General features: G+C 35.3%; 1 protein-coding gene across 2 annotated transcripts; it reads right to left on the bottom strand.

Moving 5' to 3' along the window:
* Positions 1–1,408: 1,408 nt before the first annotated feature.
* On the bottom strand, positions 1,409–14,875 carry LOC109052515 (germ cell-specific gene 1-like protein). Of its 2 annotated transcripts, XM_042734873.1 has the most exons (5): positions 14,404–14,874; positions 12,282–12,329; positions 10,741–10,893; positions 2,910–3,021; positions 1,409–1,816 (listed from the first exon to the last, which is right to left on the bottom strand). In XM_042734873.1, the coding sequence occupies exons 1-5, from the start codon at positions 14,696–14,698 to the stop codon at positions 1,516–1,518; spliced, it is 909 nt and encodes a 302-aa protein (XP_042590807.1). In that variant the 5' UTR covers positions 14,699–14,874; the 3' UTR covers positions 1,409–1,515. The 2 variants fall into 2 exon arrangements, with proteins under 2 accessions (XP_042590807.1, XP_042590808.1); XM_042734874.1 differs by lacking the exon at positions 12,282–12,329 and having other exon boundaries at positions 14,404–14,875.
* Positions 14,876–17,689: the final 2,814 nt, after the last annotated feature.

Below are 17,689 nucleotides of genomic sequence, written 5' to 3'. Positions count from 1 at the left end.
ATTATAATACAAATGCATTTTGTTTTATTGACCACAATATTATTGTTCACGATTGTTAAGAGTGGCACTTTTGACTAATTTATCTAGGAAAAAAAGACATCCAAAGGGAAATGCAAAAGAGAAACTCTCATTTTCCCCTCTAGCAGTGTTGGTAAAACATTGTCTATAGCGACACCCTCTGGCCAAAACAATCAAGTGTTTCTAAGCAAAAAATAAACGCATGATTCAGGTTATAAAGTTTCTCTTTATCATTATAATAATGCATTGATTTAATATAGTGATTACTTTGTGTCTTGCTGCTTACATTTCATCAAATAAAGTCAAAGAAATCCAATAAATACAAAACAACCTATCAAACCAAACAAATAAACACAGCAAACAGCTCACTTAGGAGAAATTAAACATGACCAATCTGACATAAGCTGACATGCATTTTACACCTTTAGTCTAGAAGGAGTTGGTCACTGTACATTACTGTAAAAAAGTATAATTTATCTAATGTATATGTTTCATTCATTATTGCACATTAAATGTAAACAGTAAATTTTGGCAGTACAGAGACTCTTTAGACGGTTCATACATGAATGGATTAAACTGATAAGTGATTTAATCTTATGATTTGAATGAGATCAAATATACAGAATCGAAAGAGATGATAAGGAATTCAAGTAACTTGACCTCATGGATCATGTTTTTTCCATCCTAATCAGAACAACACAGCGTCCCACAGTTAAATCACTTCTTTTTATCCCAAACATTAGCATGCGCTTAGCTCATCTAGAATTCAATTCTTCTTCTTTTCACAGACACACATAGATCTTTGCACTTGAATAACAATTAAAAACAAAATAATTCTCTTGATTTTTCATTTATATTTTAGAGCTGATGAGTTTAATGAAACTGAGCTAAATGAAATAGCAACCCTTACATAATTTGATATGTGTTGAGATTATTATGGATGATCAAATAGGCTATAAAATAAACAGATCGAGGACTTTTGCATGCTACGGTTAAAGAACCAAGATCAATAGCACAAACAAAGGCACTCAGCAATGTAATCTGTGTCTCATTAGAACTGATCTAAAAAAAAACAGACCCTCAGAATCGATTTGGAAATGACTTCATAATAAAGCAGAGAGGGAAAATCTAAAGCAGCAGGCAGCTTTCACAAAAAGATGTTTTCTACTGGATGAGTGTGGTGGCTCTCAGAAAATGGGAATATTTTGCTAATGCAATTTCAATGGTTAGATTATAAAAAATGCCTTGTGTCACATTTTATTCTGGAAAGTCGTTTCATATTCGTCACAGGTCTGGTTCCAGAATCCATTTTTACGCATACAATATCTTCAGCACATTTATAACAAACTAAAACTCACAGCACCACCTTCAGACAACAGCACAACATCAAACCAAACATTTATGCAACAGTTATATAATCTCAACGTATCACCTCCAATCAAAGTTTCCACATCTGTTAATGACACTAGAAGAGCGAGACGTAGATGACGACTGGCTTCAGCAGTACTCCTCTCCTTGTGGAGACGGCAGGTCGTTGAGGTCCAGGAAGACTGAATTGGCGGAGAGCTTGCGTCCAGAACTGGACAAGTCCAGAAACTCCTCGGTCGTGCTGGGGACGGAGCTGATGTACATATCCCATACCTGGTCTGGAGAGTCCAGGTCCAGCAGCTTCTGCTTGATCTTCAGGTTCTTCTCAATGTTCCTTCGCTTGTGTTTGAACTCCAGTATAGTCTTGGTGTATCTGTTGATGGTGGTGACCGAGGAGGCCATGCAGGCGGTGAACGAGCTCCAGGCCAAGCTGGAGGAAACAACGTCAAGAGGGTTTCAAATCGAGGAGGCCATGCAGGCGGTGAACGAGCTCCAGGCCAAGCTGGAGGAAACAACGTCAAGAGGGTTTCAAATCAGATCAATGCATCTTGAAACTAATAATTCACAAGTTTGTTGTTATACATACATACATACATACATACATATATTAATCGTGATTAATCTCATCCAAAATAAAAGTGTTTCATTTACTCAATATACTGTATGTGTGTGCTGTGTGTGTATATATATATATATATATATATATATACACACACACACACAAACACATGCATGTATATATTTTAAGAAAAATATGTTATGTTTATATATTAAATATATTTGTATATAATATAAAATATAAGAATATAAATATATAAATGTATATGTATGAAAATATATGCTGTATGTGAGTGTATCTACATATATACATAATAAATATAAAAGTACACACGCTGTATGAAGTAAACAAAATTTTTATTTTGGATGCGATTAATCGCAATTAATTGTTTGTTAGCACTAATATATACGTATAAAGTGGTATGTGGTGGTGTTCTGAGGAGGCAAAGTCCTCAAAGGTTTTTTTTCTTTTTTTTTCTTTAAATCAAATATAAATTCATTTCTTGAAATTTGCACCAAGCTGATCACTTACTAAAAAGTTCATGTTTTCCATGGCATTTTAAGTATACTTTTTGATATAACGTGGTTATATCTATGTGTGTGACTTGTTTACTTACTTTTTTCAGTTAGTCTTCTTATTGATTGTCTTATTTTTATTAAATCTTATAAATTAATTTATATTGTGATTCACGAATATGGAATGTGCACAAACACAATGGGCGGGATTTATCGCATGAACCAATCACAGGTGACTTATTTAACTTTACCAAGTAAATTAACGCTGTTAATTTTTATATTATATTATAATTTTTAGCTCACATTCAAGCATTGTTAATATTGGTTTTGCATTTGCAGTGTATTGTTTCCAGAGAAGTTAAAACCACCAAGACATGCATCCCTGCTGGCTTCATTCTAAACACTTATTTAAACCTAGACAACAGAAAACATGGCATGAGTGAACGTACATATAAGACCAGCTGTAGTCCCAGTTCTGTGGCTTCCAGTCCTCCGGACCCAGACTGACGGTCAGCTGGAACGCTGTAGTGAACATCATGTGTGCTACCATACCCAGAAGACCTGTGAACCAGAGCAGAGACAAACACTGTTACAGACTGATCCCTCTGTCACCAGCAGGAGGCAGTGATGAACCACGGCACAGATGAACACCAGGAGCATCTCACACACTCACAATATAACACTGCACCTCAAACTGCGACCACAGAATCCTGCAGGTCCACATGCTCAACAACATCTAACTCTGATCTAATGGACCATTTTTCATGAGCTCATATTAACTACACTACATAACCAAAAGTGTCCAGGTATAAATTTAGTATAATTTCAGAAAATCATGAGGTGTTATTGTATAATTTTTTTATAAATTAAGAAAAAATTATTAATTTTAATAAAATAAAATTGAAAAACAAACAAACAAACCATAATAGAAAATGCTATATTGTGAAGATTTTTTTCAGAGAATATATCTTGAGGTATTGTTCTATCTATTATTGTTCTATCTATATTAAATGTTGGTAGTAAAGCAGATTTCATAGCTTTACTATACTATTCAGAGAATTTTTTGCACCTGTTTAGTATTTTGTGTGTTGCTGAAATAGCCAAACCTGTTCATTAAAACGGGGGTGTTACGGCACCTGATTACAATGCTTCCATGGTTCCCTATGTGTGTATAAGTTAAGTTGTGGGAAAGATTCCCACAGAACAAGTGTGCATTTAAATTTAAAAAAGTGTAACATATTTAGTTGGGTTTTTTTATCGTGTGCAGGATGATGATGGCATCAACCAGCCTGTTATTAGGAAACAAATAGAAACACTTCCTAATTTAGTTGTTTAAGCACAACATGGAAAATTATAATTTATTCAGTGACTTACATACAGGCTTATGAATTTTTACATCTTTAATCGTCCATGATGTAGTTGAGGAAATATCATAATAGCAACATCTTTGAATGCAAGTGAAATGATTTCACTCATTAGCCCTTTAGGTTTAAAGGAATAATAAGTATGCATGGGATTATTGAATAACCCTGTAAATAAAAATAAATAACACCAGTAACATCATGCCACTCTGGGCCTTCCGTGCCAACAAAAAATTAAAACTTTTACTCCACGAAGTCCAAAACATTAATGTATCCAAAAAATTTTTGTTTTCATTAACAAACAGACACAATATGTTGATGTTCAACATAATACAGTGTCAAATAGATCACTCATGTCCAGAAGATTGACTGACTAATCTAATAAATTACATTCAGTTGTAATGACTTTCTTTGTAATGACAAAATCATAGATAGCCTAAAACAAAATCATAGCATAGCCATTCATCTACTTATGTTCATCTACATATATAATATATATACACGCCACACACAAACACACACACACGCATATATGTGTGTTTTATCTTATGTATTATATGTATTTCATCTCAATGCATTGAACTGTGTGTTGTCCAATATATTTAGAAAATTCTCATCTTGTATATGATGTTTACAGTTGAATAATCTCGTATAAAAATGCAGTTTTCACGTCAATATCAATCAGAGGACAATGCTAGGAAACTTTGTGAATGAATGAATGAATAAACGAATGAGTGTGTTGTTAGGCAGCAGAAGCAGCGCTGGTCAGGCTTTTCCTGCTTAATGGTGGTCATTATGTGGAAGTGAAAGCAGTTCTAAATGCTCTGGCCAGATATGCAAACCTTGACATACATCAACAGCGTCAGACCTGCAGGTCCGGACAATCAAAGTCACCTCACCAGAAATAGCAAGGACAGAGGTAAATTACACATTATTTACAGCTCACTAAGTCTGCATACTGAGCCACAGCAAATCCACTCACTAAAGCCAAATCACAGAATTAAGTGGAAAAACAACAAAAGCAACCTGAAAAAGACAGTCTGAGCTTTCAGACTCCCTATAAAAAGCAGTTTGTGTCTCTTATAGGTATCAGTCCGATCTCAATCCTCACATGCATGTCTGACCGATAACCCTACCCTCAACCTCTCTCCATGCCAACCGCGCAGCGCTCCGTCTATAGGGCAAGACCATCTTCTTCAACACAACACACACTACTGAATAATAACAATAAAAAAGCGCTTGTTAACTGCATTTAATTCATGAATCAGGGCAGAATTCTGTTCAGCCCATCCCCACGTTCACTACAATAACCCATCAGAATTATGAATTAGTTATTTTTATTTGCCTCATTTCCCAGCAAACTGCCAGTGCACCAATGGGGCATAGGATGTGACTGATTCCTTCAGGCTTACTCCCTATAATAGATTAATACTGTGAAAAACACAAAATAGAATTCTCAGGAGATTCCTCCAATGACCCTCTGCTGTCCAATTCATACCTCAAACCTGCCACAATCGCATTGGGTACGGAGGCATTTTAAAAAAAAACCAATAAGCTTAAATCTTTTTTCATAAATAAAACTATTTGACTTTAGAATGACTATCTAAAAAAGCAATATATAGCTCGAAGGACATTTAATATGGTAAAAAAAAAAAAAAAACGAAAATAATAAAAAAAAAAAGATAATAATAAAATAAACAAAAAAAACAATAATAAAAAAAATAATAAATAATAGAAATTAAAAAACAAAATACATAAGAATAGAAAAACATAAAAAAACATTATCATAAAAACACCCCCAGACTGACCCCCAAAACCGCCCCCCACCCCACCAAACTCCCCCAAAAACCCTATTGACTTTAGAAGACTTACAATATAGCTCGAAGGACATTTTATGGTACTTTTATGTTTTTTTATTTTTTTGCCTGAATGAAATTTTGGATATTTTTTGATATACGTTTTGAACAAAGTAAATGATTACTGTTGATGATTATTATTATTACTATTCTTAGTACGTCGTATCTATAAATATACTCTAATCTAATTGCCACAGTTATGGACTTTTTGTTTTGCGTTTCTGGTTCCTGCCTTAAGCCTGATTCGGAACGGTAATTGTTTCCGCATGTAGAACGTCTGTAAAAATAAATTTACATATCACCTCAGTGTAACACTCATGAATGAATGGAGTCGGATGGTGATCTATCACAGAGGAGGAGTGAGTTCTGTGATCCTACAAACCTGGGAACGCGCTGCTCATGATTACCAAGTCCACATAATTGTCCTGCTGTAGAATACAATGAAGTTTATTCTTAATTATTGTGGAAAATGCATTTTAGAATACTTGTAAAATGTATCTTATTATTCCAAACATATTTTTATAATATAATAATCCTATTTGTTATTTGGATTATTTAAAATCTCCTATTTAAAAAAAGACGCGCTATAGTTGTATATATATACGGACTAGATTTTATGTAGCCGACATATCCGTTTATAATACACATATTAAAACTGTTTTTGCATACCTGCTGCTGCTGGCATAATAAAGAAGACCCATTTCGAGATGTTTGCGTGCTTTTCTTTCTCTTTCTGCTCCCAGTCGCTGTGAGCATTTATGAAGTATTGTTCTTTTAAAATTTTTTCCAGCAGCATTTCAGAAATAATATGTATGCAATTACACCGAATTACAAAAGTTAAACGTACCTTACGGTGTTGCGGGAGTGCTCAAAAGGGGTTTAAGCATGAATTTTGAATCAATTTCTATTTTCTTGTAAAACTACCGAGATTTGATTCTTACGGCAATTAAATTACCAGAACCACCGACCTCTGTGTTTGTCAAAAAACACTAGGTAATTTGCGCCGAGAATTTTTACGGGGGGGTGAGACGGAAAAACACCAACATCCCTGGATTCGGACGGCAATTAAAAATCACTGACTAACCCCTTGTAAATGGTGTAAAATCAATGGAGCAACATGATCCGTTTGCTGGAGGACAGACCAGGGATTTTTTGTAGATCTGTCGTGCCTTACACACTTCCCTGACTGCTCCTCAGCGTTTCTATCACACCAGCCTTAACGAGCGGTGTAAGGCACTCTGCCAGTTAACGTCCCCAAGAGGATTTCGTTTCGCCGCTTTCATGGACGTGGGTGCTGGAGAGAATGGACTGTATTTCCTCTGTCTGCCTCGCCGAGAAGACATTTCCAGCCCCCTCAAACAGAGTTCGTCAGTCAGTTCGTCATCCCAGCCGAATGAACTTTTGCTCATTGTTCAATTGCCTTCTCCTGCCTGCCCCACGCGCCCACTCCTGACCCACACCTCTCTCCTCTGTTGGACTTGTTTGTCGGCGCGAGGATGTGCCATTCTGGGATGGGGCGAAACTGTCACAGGTTATGGACTTTTGTGTTCCTGTTCCTGCCTTATTCTTCCTTTTGACCAAGTTTTCTTGAGTTGCCCTGTCTAGTTAATTTGGTTCCACCTGTGTTTATCTCATTTGTCTATTAGTACTTAAGTCCTGTGTTTTCCCCGGTTCCTTTGTCTGCTATTGTTTGTATCTTTTTTGTTGTACTACCACTTGCACCTGGATTCTTTCTGTTTCTTGTCTGGATATATCATTAAAGGACTGTTTTTGGATTATTCCTGCACTGTGCACTTTTACAAGCACTTTTGTGTTTTACTAACACAATGGAGTTGTTTTAAATGCAAGGCTTTAATAAAGAGCGTAGTCAGACATGCATTGCAAACAACAATATCCAAGGCAAAAAGCGTAATCCAACAACAGGCAAAGGTCAGGGCAGGCAGCAAACAATCAAAAGTCAGAAAGACAGTCCAAGGTATAAACACAAAGGCAAGGAAACATGGTTAGAAAACACAGGAGACAATGAAATGTACAGGCAAACAATAGTCAGTCATGTATCCGGTAGTATGAGTGCAACCTTCACAGTCCCTCCTAATATGTGACAGCTGTGATCTGATGATACCAGGCAAAGGAGTATGGGAAATGAAGTAAAGGGTGAATGGCAAAGCTATGGGATGGAGTGCTCTCTGGAGGAGTTCACGGGCACTCCTGCTGGTTGTTGTTAGTATTATGATATAAATTAGTGCTATCACAGGTGATTAATTTAATAGCATTAAAAATATTTAACATCGTTAATGCAGGGAGCTACTCCACTCCACAAACTGCTGCTTCTGTTTCTTTTTTAGATGCTTGACAGAAAAACTGTACAGGTGACTGAAACTGGGCTTCAATATAACATCAGTGAACTGTGGTCAGATGAGACGTTGTCAGGCCACATGTCAGTAAAAAATGTCATTAAAAATCTGTTTTATTCGAGCTTCAACCATTGTTTTTTTTTTATCAACACTTGAATGTCTGTAGGTTTCATAAAAAAGCAACATTTTGAGCAAAAAGCTGAGATAATCGCATTTTTATCAAATACTACATCTCAATGCAAAGATGCAGTAGATCACTTCTATCAGCACTCTCAGAGCTTGTGAACAGCACTAAAATCTGAGTTATAAGAAGTAAAGGTAATGGGTTATTAGAGTCACAAAACATAATTAGCTATGAGACTAAGTGCATTTGTATTTTTATTGTGTGTTAAGAGTACGGTCGACTGCTGTCTTCTGTTGATTGTGTCAGGTGAAGACAGGAGTTAATTGAGGTGGTTTCCCATGATGCACGGCGTTCAGGATCCCGCTCTCTCATGAAGCTCAAGAAAGAGATGACAGTGGGCCGTAAGTGCATCCCTCAGTCTTTATGCAAAAACAAAACTCTCAACAATCTCACTCTGTGTTTGACACACATTCAGCTGGTCACACATTTTTCATCTTTTTTCATTTTTCTTATGATATGGGAGGTATTCATTTTAATACAAATACATGTGATGTGCAAACATTCATCTGTAATTCTGAAGTGTGTAGAAGGTAACGTATAATATTAATTATTATTATCAGTTTTTTATTATATAATATATATATTATATTATAATATAATATAATATAATATAATATAATATAATATAATATAATTATATGCAGAGTATATAATATGAATAGTCAAACTGATAATATATTAACTTTATTAATATTATTAATTATTATCATTATTATTATGTCTTGTCTGTAATGTAATGTGATTCAGTAAAATGTAATACATATTATTATGATACATTACAGCTAAGACATTATAATAATACAATGTATATAATAATAACAACAATAATAATAGTAAGATAGATAAGTAAGATAAAGTTAAGATATCTGTTTGACTATTGTAGACTCTTAATAATATAATATAATAAATAATAATAATAATAATAATAACATGAAATAATAATATATTAAGGTAAGATATTATCAGTTTGACTATTAATATAATATAATATAATATAATTATTATTAATAGTAGTAGTAGTACATCTCCTTTAATGCAATATAAGATGAAAATATTATCCTATATAGATATTATAATATTAATAATAATGATAATAAATGTAGGATATTGGCTGTACAGTGTAACTTCTCGGCCAAACAATGGAGTTACATAGACAATGCTACACTGAAATATATAAATAAATAAGCAGAGCAGGATTTAAGCAGATTGAATTTCAACGCATATGTCACCATAAGCCCTTAAATTGAGAAATCTGTCCAAAATAGCCTGGATGACATTCTGGCTAACCAGTACTGTGAGGCTTATATGGGATGTGGACCGGATGTTTCTGTATGTATCTGGGGAACAGCAGGGCTCGGAAAGCACATAAATGCAAAGACATTCACCACAAAAAACAGGCAAAGGACAGCCTGCAGGTAGATAGACATCACCACTCATGCATCTCTGTGAGGACAGCGGAGAGCGCTTCAGAGCAATGCAATGCTATAGAAAAGGGATATTTGCTTCACCTGGTTTTGAGTTTTTTTAACTAGTCAGTCAGACACAATGTGTCTTGAATGTGGCTCTAACAGGACAGAATCACAATGAGTCTGGTGACCTTTGAAGGGTAGAGCCTGACGAAAGACGAACACTCACAAATCAGCCTCATAATCAGAGACAACGACAGCAAGCATGTGCTGATCGTACAACTAGAGTGACCCTTCATCTGGGTTTAGGTCAGACAGTCCGGTTTTGGACCTACCGGTGCAGGCTTGAGTCGAATGCTCATTTGTCCTCCTTTTAAGATCGGTGGCAATAAATAAATGAAATTTGTTAATGTTATGTTCAAGTTAATTTGTAGTGGTGTACATTTTAGACACAATATTGTCTAGTATGGACTGTTTTCCTCTATCTCACCAGTCTTTGCATCCACGATCAACACTGTGGTGTTTCATTCCTGAATGATTCACAGTGTTTGAACAAATCAAATGAGTCAGTGATTCAGTAAGTCATTCATATAGTTGCCTAACTGCATTCTAGTATACTCCTCTTACAGTTTTTAGCATCTTTTTATGGCAGAAATAGTAATAGTATGCTGGAACATGGTTCCAAAATCAGCAAGTCACACGCTTTATTTCAGAATCATTAATAAATCAACGATCCACTTATTAAGGCAGTGATTTGTCGCCACCTACTGGTGGTTTTAGTTTCATATTTAAAGTATCATTTCATAGTTCTATATTCAGTATATTTATGCATTAATCTCTTAACATTATTTATGCAGTTGTAACTGTGGTGTAAATGCATTCATTGCATCTCTGAGCTGCATTATCCAGTGCGCGTAAATACATCTAAATGTCAACAAAGATGGCTTTGGTTAATATCAATTTCATTTAATTGGAATTTTCATAATAGGTGACATCTTCTTTACTAAGTTTCGAAAATTGTCCCTTTTAAAGATAAAAATGCCCCTGAAAATCAGCTTAAGGGACTAAATATAGTCCGTTTGTCCTCTGTTTTGCTGTTATAGAAATGCATCACGTTACCTGACAGGACTGTGAATATGGCAGCAAAGGCATTCAGTTTCAGTCCATCGATGACGTTTCCAAAATGGCAAACCTCGATGGACATGAGGATTCCTCCGGTGGCCAGCAGTAAGATGTAGAGACACTCGGCCACGATGCAGAGCCACAGAACACCTGTGAGGATATGAGAGAGAGAGGAGGTGTGTATCGAGGGAGTTTCTGACAGGCCCTGAGGAAGTTATGGATGGTTCTATCAAGACGAGGACAGAAAGTGGATAGAGCTGCTGATTAAGATGATGTGGAGTTGGAGAACGACAAACTGAACCGCTGGGGCTCGTTGAGATGACGCGCTCGGGGAGCGGCTGAAATATTAATACCAGAAACATGACACTGAGATTTAAAAGGAGAACTCAGCTTTGAAAGCATGCGGATGCATCTACATATTTCATAGAGCTCGGCGGAAGTCTCCGTGCTGTCACATGCACTTTAAGTGAGAGGATGATGACAATATTCACACAAATGCCAACATGTGGAAGATGTTGTCTAGTTTTTATAGTTTCACACTCAGTATAAATGAAAACAAGGCTGCGAGGGACAAAAGGTTTTCCATTTGATTGAAAATAATGAAATACTTCAGAAAGATGTTATTTCTGAATGTCTCTTCTGCTCAACAAAGCTGCATTTATTTGATCTAAAATACAGTAAAAATGTGAAATATTATTACAGTTTAAAACAGCTGTTTTCTGTGTGAATATCTGTTAAACTGTAATTTATTTCTGTGATCAAAGCTGTATTTTCAGCATCATTACTTGATTACCTGATACTGTACATTTGATTTTTCAGGATTCACAGATGAATAGAAAGTTCAAAAGAACAGCATTTATTTGAAATAATACTGTCACTTTTAATTAGTTTAATGTGTCATAAAGTACTTATTTCTTTAAGATTATATATATAGCTGATTTTCCTTTATGGTGGACATTCATATTCGTCACTGACCCATATATGACCCACAGATAAACACAGATTACTCATTAAAAAACTCTATAATCTACAACAATAGCATTATACTGATACATGCATTTCATTTTCTGGGATATAAAACCTAAAGATGATTATTTCTCACGCTTGATTTAGACTTCATCTGTGTCAGAGTCACTGCAGAATGAGCTGAATTACAGTGAGGAGTCACCTTGTGTCATCATCGTCATGATTAACTATCATTATATCTGATGGATCTTTAGTCTGGATCGTGCATCTATCAGTTATACTCAGAAACAATCATGCTAAAGATCCTGGCGCTGCCTGCTGAGGGAATGAGTCCGTATTGACATGTTCATAAATCTACATGAATGAGAATGAGGCAGGTGCTCGGCTGCTAGAAAGATTAATAAAATCAAGTTTGATTAAAAGTGACTGGACCTCCAGAGAGCACGTGCAAAATAAAAGAGCAGACATCGGGAGAATCGCTTTCCCCGAGGCGCTGAGCGACACCGTTTTTTAAAACATCGTGCACAATCTGAATATTCCCCAGAGTTCATAATGAAGAGTGACAGACGTACCTCTCTCGTGAGGAGGAGCCACGTTTATGAAGCTTCTGCATTTCTCACCTGCAAGAGGAAAAAGTTTCAACACAACGCTGTGAGATTCACTGACTGAGATCTTCACTGTCATGACTGATGGATCAGAACTAAAGCATGGCTTCACTTTCCTCCATGACTATTAATAAATTATACTGTAAAAGCCTGTTAAACGGTTAGATGTAAGTTATGGTAAATCACACACACACACACACACACACACACACACACACACACACACACACACACACACACACACACACACACACACACACACACACACACACACACACACATCATACTTTAGTATAAAAAAAACATGTAATTTTATTGTCAGTAAACCATAAACTATATACTGTATACAAGCCTTTTTTATATTTGTTTTTAATATTTTGAATATATTTTCTTTTATATTCTGGTTAAATTTATTAAAATGACATTTTTACTTACAATTTATGGGAAATGGGCATTCTCAAGATTTTCTGCATAAACCATCAAATACATTTGAATGTTTCTTATGTTGTCAGTTATGTGCATTCAAGTGTTTAATATGTTTTATATTAATATTATATGATTTAATCACATACAGTAATGAACTATACAACAATATGTTTTGTTTTTTTTTTTTTTTTTGTTTGTTTTTTTTTTTATATATATATATATATATATATATATATATATATATATATACATACATATAATGCATTAACTAACATTAACTAACAATGAACAGTACATTTATGTAGTATTTATTATCTTTGTTAATGTCAATTAATAAAAATACAGCTATTCATTCTTTGCTCATGTTAGCTCCATAATATAACATTAGGTCCATTATATAACATTAACAGATAAAACTTTTGATTTTAATAATGTATTAGTACATGTTGAAATTAATATCAACTGAGATTGATTAATGCTTTAGAATTTTTATTCTGTAGTTAACTAATATTAAAAAATGTAACCTTATTATAAAGTCTGCACTATTCAAACAACTATGCTCAGGTCTCAGAGGAAAGCAGCTGTTTCACTGACTGAGTATGTGTTTGGATGTAGGTTAGTAGGTTTAGAGGTGTGTCTAGTAACTGATGGACAGAACTAGTTAACAGTCTAACAAAACCACCCAAAAACCAGATCACCAGTCAAACGGTTTATCACACATGATGAAAACAAGAGGTTTCTGAGCTATTATTCAGGCTACAGCATCCCCTGATGTGAATGAATAAGTCAAAAGCAGAAATTTTAATAAGGAGACAGACTTTATCATTTATTCAGTGATGTCAGGAAGGCAAAAACAAGGTTTATGTGCTTCAGAAGTGGTAATAATAAGGAATATTCACACAGTGATGGATTTTGAAACCCATCTAACAGGGAACGTTACCATGACTTTCACTAGTTTTTTTTTTATAAAGTAACGTAAATGTTAGGACAAAACATTCCTAAAATAATGTTTATGGAATGTTCTCATAATGTCAAAAGGAAACAATGTTCTTAGAACGTCCTTGTGATGTTATTTTATATTTGCAGAATTATGTTCAGTAACATTCATCAGTAATTATAACAATGTAACATTCTCATGACGTTTTCAAAGCGATTCAATGCAACATTCCTCTAATGAGATAACATTCATATGTAACATTCTCCTACTGTTTTCAAAACGATTCAGTGGAATATTCATTTAACCTTCACATAAGAAAAAAAAAATTCTTAAAATGTAACAAATGGGTTTTAAATGCTGAGAAAACATTCAAATGTAGCATTCTCCTAATGTTTTCAAAACAATTATGTGAGATAACCTTCACATAACCAAAAACAAACAAACAAACAAACAAACAAACAAACAAAAATTCTTTAAATGTAACAAATGGGTTTTAAATGCTGAGAGAACATTCAAATGTAACATTCTCCTAATGTTTTGGAATGTTCCTATAACGTTCACATAACCAAAAACATAAAAAAAAAATAAAAAAAATTAAAAAATTAAAAAAAAAACCCTGGACGTTTCTAACGTTTAGAAAACTTTCAGAAATGATCTTTTCATAACTCAGTGGTATAATGGTAGCTAAAGGCTCGGGAAAGGCGGGAAGAAAAGCCGCATCCTTACCGACAAGGTCGACGTTCTGCTCGCAGGAGAACCAGATGCCGGTGTGGAACTTCCTCAGGACAAACTTATCCTCTCCGGTCTCCCAGATGTACTGCACCAGCCGGCTGTCGTTCATGTTCGAGCTGTTGTATCGGATGCAGTGCGTCTGTTTGACGGTCACCGGTCCGGTGCAGAAGGGCTTGACAACTTTCCGGTCTCCCTCGCACCAGTAGCTGGTGGTCAGCGCGGAGATGGCGAGGATCAGCGCGAGGAGGTTCAGGGTGAGCGCGAGCGAGGCTCTCCGCCGCCGGTCCATCCCCACGATCAGACCCCGCTGCTGCTCGAGTCCCGTTTAGCCCCGGAGCTCGGTCATGTGTCTCCTCTTGACTCCCGCGCGCTTCATTCCCCGGTGATGTCAGACACACAGTGAAAGCAGAGGCACCAGCGCTCACAGAGAAGCCCGAACACGTCTGGATCTCGAGCTGAAGCGTGTTTGCTATCATCATCTCTGACATCGTTTGGGTTTAGGTTATGATTTTTCAGTTTAGGCTATAAACACGTTGTTTTGAAACCTAGAAAAAAATAAAAAAAATTTATAAAAAAAACTAGTTTAATCCAAAATATAACGTAATTTCAACATTTATATTAATATTCGAATGTTATTAGAATGTTATTTGAAAGTTACAAAAAAACGTTCCTTACAACGATCTTTATTTGAATAATTATTTTTTAATATTCTAAGAACGTTTTCTCTCAACATTAGGCCTATGAGACTTCAACTACAAATAACATGATAAGGACGTTTTCATCATGTTGATCTCAGAAGATTTTCTCAAAGAGAACATATCCAAATATGAATAAAGTTATCAGAACGTTCTATAAACATTACTTTAAGAATGTTTTGTGTTGACATTTATTTAATTTTTCCTGTTAGCTGGGATTGGAAAGATCCTTATGTGCACAATATAAGTGATAGAATAACAAAACAGGCTATAGAAGATAAATACACACACTCACACACGCAAACACACACACACACACACACACAACACACACACTCACTCACACACTCACACACACACACACACACACACACACACACACACACACACACACACACACACATGAATTAATGTGATATTTGAAGCGTTTTCCCCTGGTAATCTCTCCATATAGATCAACACTGTCAGACACAGAAGCAGTTTGTTCTGTGATTTTAAACTATTGACACATCACATCCGCTCACGTTGATGAATGAATGAATTGAGATTTCAGGATGATTTCAAACTGATTTCATCTTCATATATGTCTGACAGGGATGACAATATAACCAGTTTTTTTCATGACACATATTAAATGCAATATTTTATTTTGCTGGTGTTGCAAGCTTCTAGGACCTACTCAAAAGAAGACCGATTTTCCACAAAATCCCAAGCAACTCTGTATGACAAAGTTCATATATTACGGTTGTGACAGAAAATACTAACACGGTTCCTTTATTTCAAAATAAAATAAAACTATATAAACTCACCAGAGTCTGTGTGATGTTGTTGAATGCTATTCACGGTGGTTTGCATGTTATGCAAGGCTTTGTGAATAAAAAATGTAATGCAACTTTAATAAAATAAAGTGAAGAATCAAATTTACCTGTAAATATTTCTTAGAAATAAAACTAGCTTCATTTGGAATTAAATGATCAAATTTGAAGTAGAAAAAACTGAAATAGTATGTTTTTGTTAAACCAATAATCTTTATTTACAACATTTATTACAGTGTAAAGCTATGAACTGTACAATATAAAGTCACCCAAAAGCCATTCCATTATGTTTGTAACAGTCACTGTATATTTACAGTAAACAGCCTCAGCTACCAGCCTTTTACTGTAACATTAACAAAAGTGCATTGTACAATTAATAAATAGCTAGCATTTCTACCATATCTGACTCACTGAAAAGTGGAAATATTGCCCATTTTTTTCATAAACAGCCTCTTATTCTCTTCAGAATAACTCTTTTTGTATCTGTTGAATGTTTCTGTAGATGTTGTTGAACTCATTTCAGGTGAATGATGAAAAGAGGAGCATCAGGATGAATCTGTATGAAGCACTGAAGCACTGAGTAATGCACAGAGGACAGGAGCTTCGAGTGTTTGTGAATCAAAATCTGTCATAATTTCAATAAAATCAAGAGAGGATTACAATGAAATGGTGCGTTTTCATTTGGAGCATACTAGCTACCACTTTTAAAGTGGAAATAATACCATTTCCCATAATTATTCCACTCAAAAGGCTCTTTTTGTGTTTACTGAACGCACACCAGGTGAATCATAGAAAAGGATAAATCTACAGCATATGATGTATTAAATAATAGAGAGAGGACTGGAGGTTTAAGAGGTTGTGAATAAAAATGATTTTTTTTACTATATCTAATTCCCCATACAGATATATATATATATATATATATATATATAATATATATATATATATATATATATATATATATATATATAGAAAATCTATTTAGTTTCCAAAATATATTTCAAATATTAAATATACAAAAAATTGCCTTATTCATATATATATATATATATATATATATATATATAAATATATAGGTAGAAAATATATAATATAAATCGAAATATGTGTATATATATATATATATGATCACAGGTTCTCGTGAAGGATGCTGTAGAATCAAACTGCTTCATTTGTCACCTAATTCATTTCTGTGTGTTGGACATGAGGCCGGCTGATCAATATTAGTGACAGAGCGCTGAGGGGTCTGAAACACCCTCGTGTCAAGCGGTCGTCTCTGGAGAATGAAGTCAGCATCACGTGAGTCTGAGGAGCTCACAGGTCCTCGTCCTGTCAAGCTGAAACCCAAGGGCAAAAACCTCATATCGGCACGTAACAGATGCGTCACGCTTTACGCACTTGATGAACATCATTTAGTGTTCCAGACTCTTCCTAAATCCTGTCTGTGTCTTTAGTTTAAGAAAAGCAAGGCTTGTGATTTCAGTGTGCTGTTGCTCACCGTATGTACAGTTGTTGCTAACATCATTTAGTGTTCCAGACTCTTCCTAACTAGAGTAAACCACTTGAGTGCGGAGGCGGATTCTAGAAGGATGCCGTGCACTTGTGCTTGCAGCAACCACATGTGATGACCCCGGGCTGGACTTCACTTTGTCCATGGTGAAAGCTTGATTCTGTGGATCCACAGTGCAAAGTTGATGTATTTCCTCAGCTTACCAGCACGGATCAGCCCCAGGCATGACGGCTTGTTATCGGCCCTCTTTTTGGAAGGCC

This window comes from Cyprinus carpio, chromosome B12 (assembly GCF_018340385.1).
Source record: "Cyprinus carpio isolate SPL01 chromosome B12, ASM1834038v1, whole genome shotgun sequence".
Classification (NCBI taxonomy): Eukaryota; Metazoa; Chordata; class Actinopteri; order Cypriniformes; family Cyprinidae; genus Cyprinus; species Cyprinus carpio.
Note: the sequence above shows the minus strand (reverse complement) of the source record. Positions and strands in the feature narration are given on the sequence as shown.